Source organism: Saimiri boliviensis, chromosome 16 (assembly GCF_048565385.1).
Source record: "Saimiri boliviensis isolate mSaiBol1 chromosome 16, mSaiBol1.pri, whole genome shotgun sequence".
NCBI lineage: Eukaryota > Metazoa > Chordata > Mammalia > Primates > Cebidae > Saimiri > Saimiri boliviensis.
In genome coordinates, this window is record NC_133464.1 from 72,796,335 (window position 1) to 72,818,712 (window position 22,378).

Here is a 22,378-nt window from a genome sequence, read left to right on the forward strand (position 1 = left end):
TGTCTTGTTCAACATGAGAGTTGAGTAGTTGCATTAGAGACTATATGTGGTCCACAAGTCTAACATTCACTCTCTGGCCCTTTGCAGAAAAAGTAGCCTGCCTTAGACTATAGAAAATTGACTTTTCCCACCATTCCACTGAATCATTAGGAGATAGGTGTCTTCTAAAGATTTGTGTAATAATTGATACATAGATAAAATTGTATAAAACATGTAAGGTATGATGAATAACGGAATTAACACTTATAAACTCATCACCTAACTAAAGACATGGAAAGCTGGCAATTACATTTATGTATGTGTTCTTCCTAACTTCTTTCCCACATCATTATTTTTTATTGTTCCTTGCTCTTTTTTAATGACACACATATTCTCCAAACATACTGTTTCATTTTTAAAGATTTCTACATATATTAATGTGAAGTCTTATTCAACTTGCTTTTTTGAGTTTATGTTTAAAATTCATTCTTGTGCTTATATGCATGGATGGTTTAGTTGCTGTATAATCTGTTAGTATACCACAATTTATTTATTGTTAATGTAGCATACATAAAAAAAAAATCATAGTTTTAACCTGTTTTCCTGATCTCCTTTCCTGACCTTAATAATTTTTCATGTTCATTTGCCATTCATTTCCCTCTACTGTGAAATTTGCCTGTTTGTCACTGCTGACAGTTTTGCTTTTCACATTTAGGTGTTTACTGAGAAGTGTGTGTGTGTGTGTGTGTGTGTGTGCAAGATGTATCTATCTAATTCTGCCTCGCCCCACCCCCACAGTGGATAATCAGTTATCCTCCATTTATTGAATAGTAATCTTTTCTTCAGTAATCTCCCACAGGTCTTTATATATCAAGTATGAGTGTTCTGGGCTCAGAGATGTTTGTTCCATCTGTCATTTCCTTTGTTCCTATGCCACACTGTCATCATTGTAAATAGTAAGTCCTACTGATTGTTAGGGCAAGAGGCTCAATTCCCTCGACCAAATTCTTTAAGAGTATTTTGGATGATTAAGTAAGTTCCAGAAGGAGTTTAAAATCTTTCCACAAAGAAACATCAGCCCCAGGTGGATTTACAGGTGAGTTCTAACATACCTTAAGAAAACGATGTTACATTGGGTGCAATGGCACACACCTGTAGTGCCTGATGCCCTGTGAATTCAGAGGTTTTCCATTCTGGTGGGTGGCAGCAGGTATTTATTCCACCTTTGTAAACTGTCCTCTAATCCTTGTGATGGTTCTTTCCCTGGCATGAGTACTTGCCCCACCACTTGTGTGCATTCATTAGTACTCCACTGCAGCGTGTACCCTGTGGCAGGCCAGGTCTCAATACCAACTGTTTCGGTACTGACTGAATCGTTAAAAGCTAAAAAAGCCAAGGCCCTTACACAAAGGCTAGCATGTAACAAAAGCCCACCAAGAGTTTTACCTGGCCCTTAAAACATGACAAAATAACGAAGGAATTCTTAACAGGACCTATTTAAGATTAAACAAGTTTCTTGGGGGTCTGACGGAATCCTGAAAACCTCCCTGGATTAGCAGGAGACAAGGGTAATCACCCCAGCACCTGGACCCATTTAGATTAAGTAAATGTACTAATGCTCCAGAGAAAGGTCTTCAGGACTCAGACCTTAGTTGTAGATTAAAAGAAGTTAATCACTTATGTCTTTAGATCAGGCGTCCCCAAACTGCGGCCCCCTGAGGCCATTTATCCGGCCTGCCCATTGCATTTCAGGAAGGGGCACCTCTTTCATCGTTGGTCAGTGAGAGGAGCACAGTATGTGGCGGCCCTCCAACGGTCTGAGGGACAGTGAACTGGCCCCCTGTGTAAAAAGTTTGGGGACGCCTGCTTTAGATGAATGCAGACTTACATGTAGACATAAAGATTAGAAGGTATAGAAGCTCTGGAAAACTCTAATTTTGAGTTGGTCTTGTGATAATTTCCAGGCCTTCTCCGTGTAACTGGTTGCAGAAATAAAAACTCTCTTCCTCCTCAGTTCATCTACATCTTATTTTTGGGTCACGAGAAATAGCAGCCCCACTCCCAGTTGAGTCTGGGAACACCCTTTGCAGCTCACTCTCCTATCTGCCCTGAAAAGTCTAGCTTGTTCTCCCTAGACTCTTAGAGAAACTCTTTCCTCAACTTAGGGCGACCACCAGCATCTGCCCGTGCTCCCCTTTCTGCTTTGCACCCTGGCCTTTGTTCGAGCTTGCCTCCTTTGTGTCCCATCTCTTGGTGATCACTGTCCCTTACTGCCTGATGTTCACTGTCTTCCAAACCATTGTTACTCCTTCCCCCAGCTTTTTAGTTATTTCAGGCAAGAGGGTAAATCCAGTTCCTTTATCGCTACAGATCTGTAGTTTTTGTAGCTGTTGACAAACGTGTTTTCTGCTTGCCTTTGTTCTTAATTTCCCACTGTGAGATCCTGCTAACAGACTTTTTTTTTAACTGTACTCCAGCCTGGGGAACAGAGCGAGACTCTGTCTCCCAAAAAAAAAATAAATAAATAAATTGCATTTCAGATACACAGTCAATAATTTTTTAGTGTAAATATGTCCTAAATAATGTCCTTTTATTTTATCTGGCAATTCTATTTATAGTACATTTAGGGAATTTTATTGAATTGTTTGGGGGAAATGTGTAGGGATAGAAAATATTATCTAATAATTTAATTTCTTGATCTTTTAAAGGAGTATTGGCTATTTTTTAAAAATTTACTGTGTTTTAGGTTTTGGGGTACATGTGAAGAACACACAAGATTGTTGCATAGGTACATACATGGCAATGTGGTTTGCTGCCTTCCTCCCCTTCACCTATACCTGACATTTCTCCCCATGTTATCCCTCCCCAACTCCCCACTCGCTGCTGTTCCTCCCCTAGCTCCCCCTCAGCAGACCCCAGTGTGATGCTCCCCTCCCTGTGTCCATGTGTTCTCATTGTTCAACACCCACCTATGAGTGAGCTAACAGACATTTTTAAGAAATCCTCTGGGCTGGGTGGCTCATGCCTGTAATCCCAGCCCTTTGGGAGTCTGAGGCAGGCAGGTCACGAGATCAGGAGTTCAAGAATAGCCTGACCAATTTCGTGAAACCCTGTCTCTACTAAAACTACAATAAAAAATTAGCTGGGCGTGGTGGGACACACCTGTAGTCCCAGGGAGTCTCGGGAGGCTGAGGCAGGAGAATTGCTTGAACCTAGGATGTGGAGGTTGCAATGAGCCGAGATTGCACCAATGCACTCCAGCCTGGGTGACAGAACAAGGCTCTGTCTCAAAAAAAAAAAAAAAAAGAAAAGGTCTGTACATTTATTGGTTGGATATGTCATCACATAATCCAGTCTTTTTCAGTTCATTCACTTCATTTTATTCTGTTTACTTGGCTCTGAGTTGCCCTTTCAGACTTACAGTGAGACAAAATTTTGATAAGCATACCTTCTATGTTAGGGTAATTCACAGAAACAGAACTAATAGGGAGTGTGTGTATAAGAGTTTATTTATAAGGAGTTTACCCCTACAATTACGAAGGCTGAGAAATCTCAAGATCTGCAGCTGACGAGCTGGAGATCCAGGCAAACTGATGTGTAGTTGCAGTCTGAGCCCAAGGCTGGAAAAGACCAGTGTTCCAGCTCAAGCAGTTTGGCTGTAGGCGCTCCCTCTTACTCCTGGGGAGTCAGCGTTTTTGTTCTATTCCATCTTCAGTCGATTGTCTGAGGCCCACTCACATTGGGGAAGACAATGTACTATACTCAGTGTACCAATTCAAATGTTACTCTCATCCAGAAACTCTACTCAAAAAGTATATATTCACAAGACTTCTGACCCCAAATTGTGTTTTCCACACCAATCAATTATCCCATTCTCACTAAAACCTTTGTCTCCACAAACCCTTGTCTAAAGACATTCTTAAGTCTTTTTGTATTTGAGATGTAGTCTTGCTCTGTTGCCCAGGCTAGAGTGCTGTTGCACAATCTCTGCTCACTGCAACCTCTGTCTCCTTGATTTAAGCCATCCTCCTGCCTCAGCCTCCTGAGTAGCTGGGACTACAGGCACACGCCACCACGCCCAGCTAATTTTTGTATTTTTAGTAGAGATGGGGTTTCACCATGTTGGCCAGGCTGGTCTTGAACTACTGACCTCAAGTGATCTGCTGGCCTCTGCCTCCCAAAGTGCTGGGATTACAGGTTTGAGCCACTGGGCCTGGGGGACATTCCTAAATCTTTAGTCAACTCTTTAAACCAACTGACAATCAGAAAATCTTTGAATCTAGCTGTGACCTGGAAGCCGCCCACATCCCCCATCCCTTCCAATTGCCCTGCCTTTCCGGATGTTAGCAGTGGACATCTTAACATGTATTTGATGTCCCCTGTCTCCCTAAAATGTCTAAAACTAAGCTGTACCCTGACCACCTTGAGCACTTGTTTTCAGGATCTCCTGAGGGCTGTCACCAGCCATTCGTTACTCATATTTGGCTCAGAATAAATCTCTTCAAACATTTTACAGAGTTTGTCTCTTTTTGTCAAGGAAACTCAGATCTATCAAGGGTAGGATGCAAACTTTGCGGTTAAAAATAGAATGAAATTTCAAGTTGCAGTGAGCAGCTCTGAGGTGTATGTTCATGAACAGCACACAGATGCAAAACAATCTGGAGCAGTCTTCCCGAGTTCAGGAGGTACCTTTTTAAGGCCAGCTCCCAGCTCTAGTGCTTGTTCAACTGAAGCAAAGGCGGACGCAGCTGTTCTTGGATCCAGCATTTCCCGAACAAAGGCTAGGAGTGAAACCGACTTTGAGGCCCGGGGCAATGTTTAGGAAACCAACCAAAGCCAGCCGGAGGCCAGAAAAAGCAGACGGACCCCTGACGCTCCGCTGTGTAGCCGAGGCACGACTAACCCCGGCGTCATGAGCAACGAGTGTCCCTCCAGCTGTTTGTTCTCCAGGGTCGCTCCAACAGACAGAGGCCGTTTCTGTTCCAGCCTACCTAGAATGCCGCCTGCCGCCTGCGGGCGTTGCTTTATGACGTCAGCACGTGCCTCAGCGGGCGTTGCTTTATGACGTCAGCACGTGCCTCAGCGGCGTTGCTTTATGACGTCAGCACGTGCCTCAGCGGCGTTGCTTTATGACGTCACCACATGCCCAGCGGGCAGGCGCGGGAGCTGCAACCGGGGTTAGAGGTGGCGAGGCTCCTGCCGTACTATCCTTGCTCGCTTCCGGGTGGCCCTTCATGTCTTCTACTCTAAGGTGTGCTGAGGGGAAAGCCGCGGGAGATCTCTAGACTGACACTATGGAGGAAGAGAAAGGCGACAACTTCGACGGTGTGAGCACCGACCGCTTGAAACAGCAGTTGCTAGAAGAAATCCGCAAGAAGTGAGTAGGGGGTGGCGCGGTGTGGGGTCCCGTCCACGCCCCCCGAGCCGTCACCTGCAGCATCTCTCAGGGCCGACGCCGCTGAGGACGCTGTGAGACATGCACCATGATTAACACCTGGGCACATCGGGCGACGTCCCAGAAGTGTTCCATGAGAAAGATTCAGGTGCCTCTTTGACTAAGCCTTTGGTATTGTAAGTAGGCAGCTTTGAGGTAGGATGTGCTGCCCTTGGTATCCAATCACATTAAGTGTATTTTACCCGCATACTGTAAGGCCAAAAGTTGTGTTTGGTTTTGATGTTATCATAAATCCAGGTTTTCTGTATAAAATTCCAAAAATTGGCCGGGCGTGGTGTCTCACGCCTGTAGTCCCAGCACTTTGGGAGGTCGAGGCGGGTGGATCACGAGGTCAGGAGTTCAAGACCAGTCTGGCTAAGATGGTGAAACCCCATCTCTACTAAAAATACAAAAAATTAGCCGGGCGTAGTGGCCGGCACCTGTAATTCTAGCCACTCTGGAGGCTGAGGCAGAGAATTGCCTGAACCTGGGAGGCGGAGGTTGCAGTGAGCTGAGATTGCGCCACTGCACTCCAGCCTGGGCGACAGAGTAAGACTCTATCTCAAAAAAAGAAAAAAAAATCCAAAAATTTTTATGTAGTTATGCGGTTTTTTTCATCCCTTTAAGGGGAACTTCATAAAATGACATGTTCTAAAAATGTTACTCCTCCTTTATGCTTTTTAACACAGTATTCATACTTCGTATTAAATTTTTGAAACAGTTAAAGTATTTTTTGAACATACTCCCAACTCCATCCACAAGTCCCGTGAGAATTGAACTCTCCTATGTGCCTAGATAACGTTCTGGCTTTTTCTCTTTTGTAGCTCCAGTCGCAGTATTTTAATTGCCTATTTCTTGTTTTGCTACCAAACTACACGCGTTCTGAGGACAGGGTCTGTGTATTCTGAGGGATTAGAGGATAAGAGCAAGTACAGTACTTGAGGACAGTCCTGAATAAATGCAAACCCCATCTGTTGTCACTCAGTAATTATACAATCTTAGACAAGTTAATTAACTTCTTTAAACCCTCAGTTTACTCAGCTCTAAGACTGGTATACAAATACACCTCTAACAGTTGTTCCCAGGTTGGAATGAAATGCACTGTAAAGCACTTAGCACTGGCTTGTAATACGCATCCAGTGGAATTTTGTGGCTGCTATTGCTGTTTTTCTGTCCACTGTTCACGGAATTCTTCAGTATTTAATACAATGCCTTGAACATAATAGGCATTCAAAAATTTATTGAATAAATGACCCTGTCTTATTATGGTAATGTTCTATTTACTGATGTCCTAAATAGCTAACCTTATAGTGTTTCTTTTTTTCTGTTTCAGTTTGTCAGCTGTTACGTATTAACCTAGCTATGCCTTTCTGTAATAATGTGCAGTGCCTAATTTGCTTGGTTCTGAAAAACCAGATAACTAACTTCTTTGAGATGATATTTAAGTTAAAAATAAAGGGTTTCCAATGGTTTCCTGGGGGCCTTTGAGTTCAGTGCATGTTTGAGTCCTAGAACTGACTAATTGGAAGCCTGTCTTTGCCTGATTCTTGTTTCTCAACCAGGACTTCAGTAAATGATGTGTCACAGTAAATTGTTCCTGAAGTAGTAGTGGGTTACTATATATTATTTTTTTATGTTATTTTTAATTGAATCATAACAAAAATATTTTAAATAACAGGGATGCAGTACAACTCTCAGTGTTTGAACTAAGACACAAGATAGCAGAACTGGAAGCCAAACTCAATACTGACAATGAAGGTATATAAATAAATATTTATATGTGTGACTCCTGTATAACTGTTGTTCATTTTACCAGGATATCTATAGTGCATTAAATTCCATATATTGAATAATAGTACCAAAGTTTCAGTATTGCTTTTTGGCCACAATAATAATTTATGATGGAGGCTTTAAAACTGATACTTCAGAATATCAAACCTATTACTATTTAATTATTTTTCTACCTTTCAAGTTCAAAATGTTTATTAGCAAAATCTTTGTTACATGACATCAATATATTATTTATTTATTAAATAAAATATCAGTTTTCTATTCTGTTATACTCTTCATATCTTAACTTCTGGACTTGGGATATGTTTAAAATCCTTATCTAGGTTTTGACTATCAGTGTTGGAAGAATGTGTGTTTGGTATAGGAGATGTTGTGTACACACACATTTATATATCCTTAAAATTTATGTAAATTTATGTGAATAATGTATGCAAAATATGACCCTGCCATATGTCAGCACTTTGAATGGAGTACCTTTGTTTTCCCTGTTCTGAAGAGGTTCACTGACTATTGGGAGAAAGTCTCAAACCAGAATGTGGATATGAGAAGTGATATAAGTCCTACCATAAGGATAAATGGAAACTTAGGTAAGGGAAACTTAACAGAATTCAGATGAGGTAATAAAGACAGGTTTTCCAGAACAGGCAGTGCTTGAACTGAATGCTAAAGAACAGGAGGAGTGCCGGGCGCGGTGGCTCAAGCCTGTAATCCCAGCACTTTGGAGGCCGAGGCGGGTGGATCACGAGGTCGAGAGTTCGAGACCATCCTGGTCGACATGGTGAAACCCCATCTCTACTAAAAAAAATACAAAAAATCAGCTGGGCATGGTGGCATGTGCCTGTTATCCCAGCTACTCAGGAGGCTGAGGCAGGAGAATTGCCTGAACCCAGGCGGCGGAGGTTGCGGTGAGCCGAGATCGCGCCATTGCACTCCAGCCTGGGTAACGAGCGAAACTCCGTCTCAAAAAAAAAAAAAAAAAAAAGAAGAACAGGAGGAGTTTATTAGGGCTATCAGGGTGGGCATTTATACTCTTCCCCATTTGGGGAGCCATGAACAAAAAGATTAGTGGCCATATGAGAAATACAATGCCACTTTCTGTAAGTACCCAAAGCTTTGTTAAAGCTTAGTTGGAGAATACTGCTTTGTCCCAAGGCTGAAGTAGCTTCCTCTATCTCCATATCTATATCTTAGATATAACTGGGGGCAGGCTCTGAGTGTACTTATCAAATAGTTGCATTGGCATGGTAGCTGGACCCAGTTACAGGAAAAACAAGCCATGCTCACAGGTACACATGCAGTGCGTTAACTATGCACACTAGTAAAATGTGGCTCAGCAAGTTGTACTAGCAGCAGTTCTCAAGAGAAGGCGCTAGTATGTGGGTATCAAGAGAAAAGGTCAGAATGATAGGAAAGAAAGTTCTTTTCTCAGTGGGCCAAAAGTAATGCCTAAGGTGAAGGGCAGAAACATTTACTCCTTTAAAGCCAGGGACTGTGTCAGGTGAGGTGCTTATTTTTATCCCCATTTATGGAAGAATGAAATCCAGAAATACAAATAACCTCTAAGGTCATATAGCCAGGGAGTGGCAGAGCCATGACTTGATCCTAGATCATCTATTTACCATGCCTTTAGTAAATGATAATAAAACTACCATCTATATGATAGTCGAAACAGTTCTGCTTGTCTATTGCTACATAGCAAACCACCCTATAATTTAGTAGCTTAAAACAACAGATTATCTCTTATAATTCTGTGGATTACTGTGGTTCAACTGGATGGTTGTTGATTGGGGTCTCTTGTTCGGTTACAGTCGGGTATACTGAAGATTCAAGTGTGCTGGTCTGACACTGGCTTTTGACTGAAAGCTCAGCTAGGCCTGCTTGTCAGAAACTCCTCTTGTACCTTTTTCTTCTCACAGGATGGTGGTTAGGTTCCAAGAGGATGTATTCCAAGAGCAAGCATTCCTAAGGACACAAGTAGAGACTGCCAGGCCAGTCAAGGGCTACTCCTAGAACTGGTGCAGAGGTATATCCACTGTATTCTATTGGTCATAATAGTCACAGATTCAAGGGAGTGGAGAAGTAGACTGCTTTTAAGGGTCGCATTACAGAGCAACACATGGGATGGGATATATTATTGTAGTCATCTTTGGAAAATACAATCTGCCAAAGGAGCATTAAACATAAAGCCATTTGGAGAACATGCTAAGTAATTGATAAAAATGGAACATAGATCATAATGAGAATGCATTAGGAGATGAGATTAAAGTTTATGAAGAAATAAATCAAGAAGATTGCTTGATGCTAATCAATCTACATTTATCCTGAAGGTAGTGGAGCAACAGTAGGGTGTTTTAAAATGAATTTATTATTGTAAATATGTGCACACACAACAACTATGGGTATGTTCACTGTTCAGATAATTTTTTCACCCTTTTATCTCTCTTCTCAAATCTCTACCACCTCTCCACGCATTCACACTCTTAGGTAATGAGCTTATCCTCCTCTTTCAAAGAAGAGAATCGATTAGAAGAGGACTTCTGCATGTTTCTACCCACAAAGCTACCCATCTACCTGCACCCTTGCACATCCTCTTTCCTCTTGTTCCTATGAATGGTCTGTCCTTATTCTCGTCTCAGGTTATCTCCTCCCTTTGTGCAGGAGATCCTACCTACTTGCACCTACTTGGGGATATTCCTCTAGTGATGTTCCTCTCTTCCCTGCAATGTTTTCCCTGCTCTGCTGGATCATTCCCAACAGCAGACAAACATGCTGAGTTTATTTTTTCTAAAGAACAGATAATAGGCTTCTTTTGGTCTCACTTTTCCCCTTCAACTAGCATCCCGTGTCCCTGCCCCATTTACGGCAAAAGTCTTCAAAAGAGTAGTTTTTATTTCCACTTTCTCATCTGCTTATTGTTTGATCTTGCTCATCACTGGACTAATTTTTAGGTAAACATTAAACACAGACAACTCCAAAGAGCTTTATATTCTCAAAGTCACCTCTTGAAGCTGTTTAGGATTCATAGGAAACTATATGTAGAAAATTTGATTTTATGTTTTAATTTGAATTTCACAACAAAGTTTAGCAATAAGAAAATGGTATAGAAAATGTTCAGGTGAGAATTATATTTGTGTAGAGCTTTAAGTGCATTTTTTTAAAGATTGAAACCTCACAACTACCCTTTGAAGATAGTATCATTACCTCCATTTTATAGGTTAAAAAATGGAGGCTGTGTGCAGCAGCTCATACCTGTAATTCCAGCACTTTGGGAGGCTGAGGCAGGCAGATCACCTGAGGTCAGGAGTTAGAGACCAGCTTGGCCAACGTGGTGAAACCCTGTCTCTACTAAAAATACAAAAAAAAAAAAAAATTAGCTGGGTGTGGTAGTGGGTGCCTATATCCTAGCTACTTGGGAGGCTGAGGCAGGAGAGTTGCTTGAACCCAGGAGGTGGAGGTTGCAGTAACCTGAGATTGTACTCCAGCCTGGGTGACAAGAGCAAGACTCAGTCTAAAAAAGAAAAAAAGGAGACTCCAGAATTTTAAATGGCTTTCTCAAGGTTACACAGGTGGTAAGTGATAGACCTGGAGTTGAATCCAGACCTTCTGGCATCAAATTCCATACTCGGTCTCTACTTCTTTTCGTTTTTTAAGCTTAAATTTGCTCCTCAGAGTTTTTCCTCTAGAGAAGAGAATCTTGGTTTACTGAGGTTGTGGGACATTTGCTCATCTAGGTACAGAAATAGTTAGATTTGCCCAATACATGCATGATTTTGACTCATTCTCCCTTGAACTCACTCCGATAGGAAGTTTTACCTTCAATCAACTGAACTGCTCTTGTCAAGGCCACCAATGATTTCCAGTTTGCTAAAACCAGTGTAAGCTCTAAGTCATCAGTTACTTGACCTACAGCTGATCATGACCTCATCCTTAAAACCCTTTGTTCAAGTGGCTTCTAGGACACCATATTCTCTTGGCTGTTTTCCAACCTACTAGACACTTGTCATTTCTCTTTATCTTCCTGATTTCTAAAACCTTGTGCCCCAGGTTGTGGTGCCTCAGTCTTCTCACATTTTCAATTATGTGTACCCACTGCTTAGGTGATATTCTCCAGTCATATGGAGGATGTCTGTATTCAGTCTGTATATTGACAACATACAAGTTTACATCTTCATCCTAGATTTCTCCCTTTAGTCATTTATAGGCTGGTTTCGATGCCCAAATCCCTTTGGCTAGTGGGTAGTATATTAATAGATCCAATGTATATTTTTTAAACTCACCTCTGTAAATGCTAAAAGTTTTAAAATAAAATGCCATTTGTTTTTTGTATTTCAAAACAAGGAAAAGAATGCTTCTATTTATCTCAAACTAGCAAAATAATTAACAATGAAATAGTAGAGGCATCCTTGGGGGAAAAAATACCAAAGCTGTCCGCTATTATTATTAAAATGCAACATAGTTTTGAAAGTTCCAATTAAGCAATAAAATATGAAATAGAAATGAGTTGTAGCTATTAGATAGAAAGTGATACAATTATTATAAACAGTATATTAATAAAGAATTAGAAAATGGTTGGATACAGTAATAAAAAAAATGTTTGTTTAAAAAAAATACCAGCAATAACCAGTTAGAAAATAGGGTTTTTAAATGAACCCACCCACAATTCCAACCCAAGCCATAAAAGATCTGACAATATCCTTGATGAGAAATATGAGGACTTATATAAAAAGAGAACAGAAGACCATAGCTATAAGGGAGTAACAGTTTAGTCCAAATTCTTACTTATTTAACGTGAGAGATTTCATACAGGAAACTCTAGAATAAAATGAATTTGGGAAAGCTTTGCAACATTAACACGTTTGCTGAGCTTCTGGAGAGTCTTGTCAGTCTTATGATTTCCATTTTAATGTTAATGCTGGTCATTTGTGCCTAAACTCCAAAGTGAGGGAAGGTATCGTGTGGTGTGTCCAAGCCTCCACTTTTCATAATGACCTGAGCTAGTTTTTCAGGTTTCTTTGGGATTCACTTTGGCCAACAGGTGGACACATTAAGTATGTTGGAGGGCTTCGGATTTTAATTTTTTAGTTTATATTCCCCATTTTTGGGTCAAGGTATGCAAAGGCAGTGTCCATAGCTAAGGTTTTATTTTGTCCAGGTTGGTGTGGCTACATACCCCCAGTCCATCATGCATCTCAGTGGGACCTGTATTGCCAAGGGACTTAGAGTCAAAAGGCTTACAGCCAATTAAATGTTTTAGACCAGGTGGGAATGGAGGTGAGCAGGCATTCATTAACCTTTAAAACCCCTTTTAGGCAACATAAGAGCCAAAAACCAAAAGTCAAAAAATAAGGTTATAAAGTGGACTTATCTATAAATTATCTGCATTGAGATACCGTAATCTTGACTTGTAGCAATTAGCTATACAAAACACAACCATTTTGTTCATCTGTTTAGGCATCTGTGTGTCTGTCCTTGATTTGGGGGGTCTTAATGAATTTTATCCCTCAAAATCTTGCCCTTACAATTACACAGTTCTGCAATAGTCCCTAAGCCTGGAGGGATTTAATAATTTCAAATTCTGGAGGTAAAACAAAATATGAAGTATTAGCAATGTTTCAAACAAAAAGATCATAAGCCCTGCCTAGTTCTGACAATTGCAGGAAAGGAAGCTTAATAGGTAGGTAGCTAAACATTTAAATTATTTAATATCAAGGCACAGAATAAATTATTTTAGATAGAAGCAAAATTATTAAGCAAATCTTAATGTTTTTTGAATACAGTTATGTCCTTGTGTCTCAAGAAAGTGGTTTACTATGATTATTGTCTTTGCCCAGATCTAAAGATGGGCTTTGGTTAACTTAGATTTGCTGTCAGATGCTGGCAGAACTCAGTGCCTTCTTTAGATGAGATATGTGTACCCAGAGTCAAAACCCTGTAACTTCATAGCACAAGGGTTAGCTAATAGCATCTGATAAAGACCTTTTTAAGGGGCTGGAGATGGTGGCGCTGGAGTTCGTGCCTTGATTGGAAGCTGCAAAAAGATTCTATAACCTTGCAGTGATTAACTTTATAGCTTTGATAAACCCCAGAATTAAGGCAAAGACTTAATTTAGGTTTCAATTTTGAAGATGTTTCTCAAATAAAGGGCTCAAAAACATTTGATTGAAACAGATCAACAGGTATTTGAAAACCAGTAGTTACTCATTTAACCAGAGTGATAATTGAAAGACTTAAAGGCAATACAGAAGGATAAATGCATGTAACAACTTTCAGCCTTTTAGGTCTCAGTTTTTCTAAGCAAATAAAAATCTAATAAAGACAACATATGAATTATCAAAATAATTAGATTTTTAATTGCTTACTGCCAATTAAATGTTTTAGGCCAGATGGGAAAAGTAAAATTTTGTTTCTTACACCAATTACTAGAAAGACAAAGAAAAACCTGAAGTGTGACTAGTTCTCCTCATAGAAAGCCTATTCAGACAACCTGGAAGTTAAACCTGGTGAAAAATGTACTTGAATTTAATCAGACACAGGAAGAATGTGTTCACAGTTATGAGTATAGCAGAGGAATACATAGTTCTTAAAACTTAGTAAGAAGTTTCTTGATTACATTGAAAAATTTAAGCCTGTCAAGAAAAGCCAAAAGTAAAGAATCAAATTATACTGGAGGAAAATATTGCTTTTCTAGACCTTCAAGATAAAACATTTTAGCCTCATGCCACAACAATAGAACTAGAGGAAAAATATTACAGTAGCTAATTTAAAAGCTGAAGGAGAGAGTTATCATCTCAGACCTTTTCAAAGGGAGAAAAAGCTGAAAGCAGTGAGACAGCAGTAGTTGAACTTCTGAGATACTATTCTGAGAAGTTTTGAAAAGAAACAGATTAAACAATTTTTTAAATGTCTTGTAATTTTATTGAGAAAAGTAATACCTTAAGAAAACCCTTGTCTTAGGGGATCAATCTTAGAAAGGGTATTAAAAATAATTTCCTTTTAATTATAGCCAACTTAATATATAAGATATCTTGTATAGTTTTCCTTCTACAAACCTTATCATAACTTGCATATACCATTTATTACATGCTCGGACTTCCTGACTTGTCCTAAAATTTTCTCTTTCCTGAATAACCAGCCATTTTATTTAGGACAATAATTCACTATATAAATTTTTTTCTCATATAAAATTATTTGCTTTTCTTTATAACCTTTTTATTATAAATACATTTTTATATCCACAACTGTGTGTCTCTCTTCCCTACTCACTGATTCTTTTTCACCTTCTTTTATAACTTTTAAATAACCTTTGAATTATTTAAATTATACTTTTTAAAAAAGTGAAAACACAACTTACAGAAGTATATATTAGAATTCTTATTCTTAGTAACCTTAAATTTTAGTGAAAACATAGGAAGCAAGAAATCCTGAAGTATTTATTAGGTGTTAGCATTTTTTGGATGAAACCATTCTACAATTTTAGAAATATGTTTTCCCATATTATAATCTTAATTGGAAATGTTCCAGAAATCCAATTATTATCTATTGGATTGAGCATCTATTATTTAATTCAAAATAATTTTAAGATTTTAAATTATACATAAAGTCTACTTAGAAGCATTTGTCTCATTTATATGTATTCACTTTTGCATTTTTTAATAGTTTAGATTACTTTTGAAAACTGAGATATTACCCCAAACTAATCATTATTTAAAGTTATTTCTCTATTACCCATTTTTAAAGTCTGAACATTAAATGGTGAATACCTAAGAACCCTAAAGTTAAATGCATTTGCTGATGACTCAGAAGATTTAGCTGTTTCATTGAACTAACAATCTTAAATTAGTCCTACTTGTCAAAAAAAAATACACAAAGATTATTCTGTTTTTGGCTGAGTTTAAAGTCTTAGAACCTTTATGTCAACTCTTGACACCTTAGTATGCACACTGATACAAATATAAAACCACTTAGTCAATAAACTCAGGCAAAAATGTATGCAGACAATTCTGAAGACATTTCTATTTTAGTAATTTTAAAACCAGTTTTATTTATTAAAGATTCACTTGAACTTGAAAACCATTTGGACTTAATTTTTGAGTACTCATTTACTTATAAGCCAATTTGGTAACATGCTAGACATGGCACAGAACATAATATATGAATATTACATAATTATATCTAAACATGTATACCTACATGCACAAAGAAAGATCCAATAACTTTTACCTTGGAACTCCAGCCATGAGACAGCATCACAAACTCACAGACCTACAAAAGATAGCTGGCTGCAAGTTCTTTTTCTGACAAAATTGGAAACTGTTCCCATGGTTAAACTTTGTTTGCCCTAATAGGTAATCCAAGGAAATCTGTGAACCAAAATTTTGGATAAAGCAGTCTCTATGGCATTTTTTCAAACCCCTTTTACCCTTGTTTTTTTTTTTTTTTTTTTTTTTTTCATTTCAAACAACTTTCCCGTGTTAGACCATAATGAGTCTTAGCACCAGCAGCTTAGTAACAGCAGATTTAAAGAAGGCAGAAAAAAAGGAAGATAGAGAGCTTTAGAAGACTTTACTCAACTCTGTAGCTTCGGGTTACTAAATTTGAGCTCTAAATTTTTCTTGTTGTAATTTACCCATCAGTTTAAAATGTACACAAAAATGGGCCATATGTAATCAGCTGGAGTCCCAAAGAGGGTGACAAAATCAGGGAACAGGATGTTGAAAAATTTTTCCTCTTCAGCACTGGTTTCCTGGTTTGAACAGGAAAAGAGAAAAAGAAAGGAATGGAGAGTAGAAAGGAGGTCAGGTTTTACATGCAGGAAGGGAGGCTTATGAGCCTTCCAGCTGCTGCACAGTACCCCTACCTCTCTTGTTTACCTCCTCTTAGGGAGAGCCTCAGCACCCCAGACCTGCAGGGTGTGGGATGAATCCCTCCCATTTCCTCAAGTCACCAGTCAAGGTAAACTGTTTCCAGCCAGAGGGAATTAAGGGTGGTTTTGGCTGAGAAGAGGAAGGCTGTAGGTGGCTTCTGAGATAATCAGGATGATGAAGATGGAAAAGGGGGAAAGAGAAAGAGATCAGGTGCACAAAGATCTCACACATGGACAAACAAGTGGTGTGCCTCCAAACAAATCCCTGGTTAAGGGGCTGTGTAAACTCCCAAATCCCTCATATCAGTTTCAAATGACTCTCTCCGGCAACTGACTCAGAACTGAGCAAAGGCCCAAGGGTGTGGCACAAATACAAACAAATACCAATGCAAAAAATGCTCATATGGTGTTACTGGCAGCCAAGTCTAAATAAAGCAGAGCCCCAGCGACACCCCAAAAGAGGCAAAGGGTGGTCAAGTACACCCTGACTAATGCAACTAGTTCTAAAGTTTGTTAACTTCTTTTGCACCAGTGAAGCATTGAAGGTAGCAGGCACCACAGTAGGAAGAAAAGAAAGGATCCCTAAGACGAATTCTCAGCAGTTGCTGAGAAATTTCCTAATATCCTAGCCATGGGTCAGCTAGCCACCAGCAACTAGTATTCACGGGTGGCCCTATGCCCCATCTGATAGAAACCAGACTGACAAGCTCAGACCCCACAGCATACAGCACTCCCCATACGGGACACTAAAATTGTAACCAGCAATTGTAAGCACTGATTGCATAGTTCAGTTAACAAGGGCTAGGTCTGGTAGAGCGAAAGTGATTTCATTGACCAAAACTAATAGTGGAGAAGTGGCCAGATTCCCATCCAAAATAACCATGTCCAATGTCTAGGTCAGGTTTTACAGGCAGGAAGAAGAAAGGGAAAAGGAAGGCAGCTCACAAGGGGAAACTTGATATGGAGGCATGCAGGAGTTGTGCTGGTTATAAGGTCTGTGTGGCTTTCCTTTGGTGGCTATGTTGGATCTTTTGTGTTGTCCTGTATTGATGTTGGGGTTAATAAAGTCACTTTCTACCAGACCTTGCTCTTATTAATTGGACTCTGCAAGTGGGGAGCAGCTGGATTGCAGTTGGTTACAACTGTGTGCTAATAGGTGTATCTATCATCTATCTGTTTATTTATTTATTTTTTTGAGATGCAGTCACACTATGTTGTGCAGGCCGTAGTGACACAATCTCAGCTCACAGCAACCTCCGCTTCCCGGGTTCAAGCGATTCTCCCTCAGCCTCCCGAGTAGGTGGGATTGCAGGTGCCTGCTACCATGCCCTGCTAATTTTTGTACTTTTTAGTGGAGGTTGAGTTTCACTACATTGGCCAGGCTGGACCCGAACTCCTGACCTCAACTGATCCGCCCGCCTCAGCCTCACAAAGTGGGAAATTACAGGTGTGCCTGACTGGCTTGTCTATATTTAATAATCTAAATTTGATGATTGAATTAAAAGTCAATAATACTTTAAAATAAAATGGGTTCAAAATTTATAAACTCTACTCAGATGTGCCAAAAATCAATTGCATTTTTAATTTTTTGGTAATCATTCTCATCTTGCTCTGAGGCGTCCATTCCCATGGTAGGAAAGGAGATACCATGACAAAAGGAGACTTTAGGTAGCAAGTTATAAAGATGACTCCATAAAGTTGGGCTCTACTTTATTTTTTGGATAAAAGTTTAGAAGTCTTTCAGGGCTTCTCCTTTCTTCTTGTTCCTTTCTAAAGCTTTTGGGTTAATGACTTTCAGTTTTAGTTTGGGAAGGTGTTCAAACCCAGCCCCTTTCTTTGGTAGACCACATTTGCATAGAGATGAGGGTATAAGGGAGACCTGTGTCAGGGCTGAAGAGGTTGGTAGTAGTATGTGCTGATACTCATTCTCCTTAACTCCTCCACCAACTGTTATGTAGCAGTAATTTTTTCAGACATGTAAAGAGCATTTAGAGTTGAAAAAGAAGCCATCTTTTTGCTCTCTACAAAGCCTGACTTTAAAGACTTGAAAAAGTTAGCTTTGGGCTTTGAATCTGAACAAAGACCTTTTAATTCTAGGCTGTATTCTCCTTTTTCCCCAGACATAATAAAAATGCTTTGACTTTCATAGCTGAAGGGATTTAGTGAAAGAAAACTGCTTAAGGTTAAGAGAAAATGCCTGAGAAGATAGCTAAATGCATATGTTCCTTCAGCTTAGCAATTAAGAGGATATGATTTCAAAGGCAGATAAAACTGGATTTAAAACCCAGTTTCCTTATTTATTAGCTGTGCCATCTTAAGAATGTTATTTGACATCTTTGAGCCTTGGTTTCCTCATCTTTGTAAAATAGGTAACTAACATTCTAAAATGAGGATTAAATTAGTTAATGTATGTAAAGCATTGCATGCTTTACACATAGCTGACATATAATTGATAGTTATAAAGTCGACTTCAGAATTGCTTTCAAAGGAAAAAAGTGAACATGACATTGGATGGAATATTAGTACTGTTTTGGATATTTTATATACATACTATATATATATAAGAATAAAAAATATATTTCAAGTTTCCTTGGAACTTGAAATATCCATATATATTTACAGATATATATATATATATATATATGTGAGATATATATGAAATACATGAATATTATATATATATGGGTATTTCAAGTTCCACAGAAAGAAACATGGTCCTGTTATTCCCTCTAATTGAATTCATTGTAAGGATGCACAAGGAAGTAAAAGAAAAAAGGAGGTGGGAAGTGAGGAAGAACAGGAATCACAGTCGTTGTGATAAGGTTTGGCTGTGTGGTAGCCTGAGTGTGGGTCTAATTCTTGCAATCTGGAAAGACTTGATAATTATTTCCTTCCAGTTGATCTGTATTGCCAATAAAGGCAAGTATAGTAATAGAGTAAGGTCAAGTTCTTCATGTTATTTTAATGAATAAATGACAGGTGGTGGGTGATCTTGATTTTTTTCCCGTTTTTACTCAGGTAGTGAATGGAAAACCCGTTATGAGACACAACTTGAATTAAATGATCAACTAGAAAAGCAAATTGCTTCTCTCAAGGAGAAAATGGAAAAAATCCATGGAAACTCTTCAGGTACAAAACCAATCATATGTATGTTTTATAAGTTGAGTTAAAACTGATAAAATATTAAGTGCTTATATTTGATTTATTGTAGATAGACTATCTTCTATTCGTGTCTATGAACGAATGCCAGTGGTGAGTAAAAATATGGTTAAACGTAAAGAATAATTAAAGGAAATTGTGTCTATTTTTTCTAGACATATTTCAAACAGAAGTTCGAAGACTAGGACAAGGTCCAAATAAAATACTTTTTTCAGGGCACCTGTTTGAAGTAACAAGAAATAATTTTTGAGTAGCTATAGTAGAGCACTAAATTGGCAGCTATATTCACAGGCGTCCAGAGGAGCAGAGCATGTATGGATACTGCTTTTTGAATCACTGCCAACCTTCAGTGAAAGATATAGACAAATATTGTGTTTTTGCTAATAACGACTCGAGGAGAAATAAGGGTTTTTGCACACTTGTTATTTTCAATCCAAACGTGCCTTTATTTCCATATCTTGGAAAGTCAGGAATTTTTTAATTTGAGATTGTTTCTTGCCTCCACCCCAACTCATAGATTGTATCGCCCTCTTGTGGCATTTAAAAATTACTGCTAGGGCTATGTTAAGCTTAGTGCCTTTTCTTAAGTGTAGGTAGAATTTTATTACTACCTACTGGATATAAAATATTCTATCTACCTGCTTCTTGATAACTGAGGCTCAGTCCTAACTCAAGAGAGTAGCAACAAGTGCTGGTATGACATGGTAAAATATCTTAGGGCATATCTAAGGATACCATATCTAATTGATTTTTCTGTCTACTACCTGAGACTCTGGAACATATTCATTCTGGCAAAAATACATTTATTTTCCCCGATGTATTTGTGCTGTTTTTGAAGAAAATGTGGTTCTCTAAGAGGTTTCATAATTTAGATTCAGAGACAGATAATTATATTTCTTTGTAGTAAAGGACTGAAGAAATGTTAGCACAATGAAGAGTAAGACCACAGACCAAACAGAAAGGAAAGAGAATGAAAGTTCAGTATAAATAGAAGCAGTTCTATTTATATTCTCTGGACAGATGCTTTCATGAGTATTTGATACTCATGAATCCAAGAGGGGTGTGTGTCTAAGTAGCAGAGATTAGAAATCTAGCCAAGGAGTCAGAGATAGAAGTGTCCAAATGTTGAGCAAAAAATATTGGGACCCAAAAATCCTATGTCCAGTCAAGAGACCCTCTTAGCTAAGAACACAAGATATACTAAGTCTCATTCTTTGATATAAAGAATAATATTTGTGAAATTCAGACATATAATTGTGTAATGTAGGCATATTTTTGGTTTTCTATTAGATTGAGTTAGGAAAAAGGGCTTAAATTAGTTGCTTTTGTGGGGTAGAGTATGAACTCAAACATCATCTGTAAATTTCCTGATTCTTTATTCTTGTCGTAGATTGTTTAGTGTTTAGGAGTAATCTGTACAGACATACTTATGAAATTGATGTGTTAATTTGAATACTAATTTTGAGTAACTTCAAACTGCAGATTTGCTTATGGGTAGCAAAAGGATTGGCACTCATTGCTGAGTAATATATGTGTAATATTTTAAATGTTATTTGACAACAATATATAAAATGTTATTTTTAAACTAGATCATTAAAGTTGACTTGATTTTAATATAATTTTATCTCTTTTTTATTGTGGTAAATATACATAATGTAAAATTTATCATTCAGCTTTTTTTTTTTTTTTTTGAGAGAGGGTCTAACTGTGTCACCAACGCTGGAGTACAGTGGTCCAATCTTGGCTCACTACAGCCTTCTTCTGCTGACCTCAAGCAGTCCTCCCACCTGAATAGCTGGGACTACAGACTCACAGCACCATGCCTGGCTAGTTATTGTATTTTTAGTAGAGACAAAGTTTCACCATGTGTCCCAAGCTGGTCTCGAACTCCTGAACTTAAGCAAACCACCTGCCTCGCCTCCCAAAGTGCTGGGATTACAGGTGTGAGCCAAGACCCTCAGCCCATTTCAGCCATTTTGAAATGTAAAGTTCACTGTGATTTTAATATTTTGGAAAAAATTATTCACATAAGTGAGAGTTAAGCTTTAGTCTTTGTTCTGATATTAGATTGGTGCCTCCAACCTTTTTTTTCTTGAGGTTCGCTTTTCTCCTCAGAAGAGAAGATAGATTATATTATCTTCTAAGTGTCTTTCAGTAGGGTAATTTATTAAAATTTTATTTTAGCATGATGTATCAATTAAGGGTTGCATTTGGCAGAATGTAAGCGAAAGGTTTTAAACAAGTAAAGTTTTTTTTTTTCCTTTTTTTTCCTTCATGTAACAGAAAGTATTAGAGGTTTGCAGTCCAGAGGTGGTACAGTGGCTCTGTAATACCTTGAGGAATCCAGGCTTCCCCTGAGTTTCTACTCTGCCATCTGTTTGTTAGTGGCTTTTGTCCTCATGTTTAAAGATGGCTGCTTCATCTTCTCACCTGCTTCACATGCTCATTCAAAAAAAGAAGTAGGTGAAGGCGATATGGCAAAGGTGAAGGCAAGTGAGATCTAATCCCCTTCAAAGAGCTTTCTAACATGCTGCACCCAGTTGTTCCCCTTAACATTTCATTGAGGGTTAGAAATGAAGGCATTTCATTTTAAAGTAATATGTATTCAGTTGATATTATTTGGAAAATAAAAGGCAAAGAAAAAGAATAGCATAAAATCAAACATATTCACTGTTGACAGTTCTGTTTTTAGTAATTTTTATATGCATACATATTGATTACAAAGAACAATCAAATAAATAAAGTCAGCCAACAAACAAAGTGAAAAAGAATTACAGCTAGTTTTTGTTGTTGTTTAAAATACCATTGTAGCCTGTGCATGGACAATTTTGAATCCTATGCTAATCAGGATAATTAAGTCAATTATTTCTTAAGTTCTCTTCATGTGGATTTTTCAAGGCTATATTATGTTCCATTGTATTGGAATGCTAATAATGTTCAATTACTTTTCCCTATAATGGGGTAGTTTAGGTTGTTTCTGGTTTTAATTTTGAGTTAAACAAAACCCACAGAGTATATTATGGCAAACAACTCTGTATTTTAGTATTAATAAATCTTCAGATATGTATCCCTTTTTGACTTTATATGTCTTTGTGAAAACAATTTATTGAGTTGAGATCCCTTTTGTTCTCCTCTCTGTCTTCTTTTTGCTT

The 22,378-nt window shown here is 38.4% G+C and overlaps 1 protein-coding gene across 3 annotated transcripts in view; it reads left to right on the forward strand.

Annotated features, from left to right (window-relative positions):
- The first annotated feature begins 523 nt into the window (after positions 1-523).
- Positions 524-22,378, forward strand: part of CCDC169 (coiled-coil domain containing 169) — a 62,616-nt gene continuing 40,761 nt past the window's right edge. The window contains exons 1-4 of one of the 3 annotated variants that reach the window (XM_010344988.3): positions 524-5,356; positions 7,092-7,171; positions 19,086-19,196; positions 19,279-19,319. In XM_010344988.3, the coding sequence (XP_010343290.1) occupies positions 5,274-5,356; positions 7,092-7,171; positions 19,086-19,196; positions 19,279-19,319 (315 nt within the window). In that variant the 5' untranslated portion in view covers positions 524-5,273. The remainder of the gene's footprint in view (positions 5,357-7,091; positions 7,172-19,085; positions 19,197-19,278; positions 19,320-22,378) is intronic. The other 2 variants (XM_010344989.3, XM_010344990.3) reach the window with 2 other exon arrangements.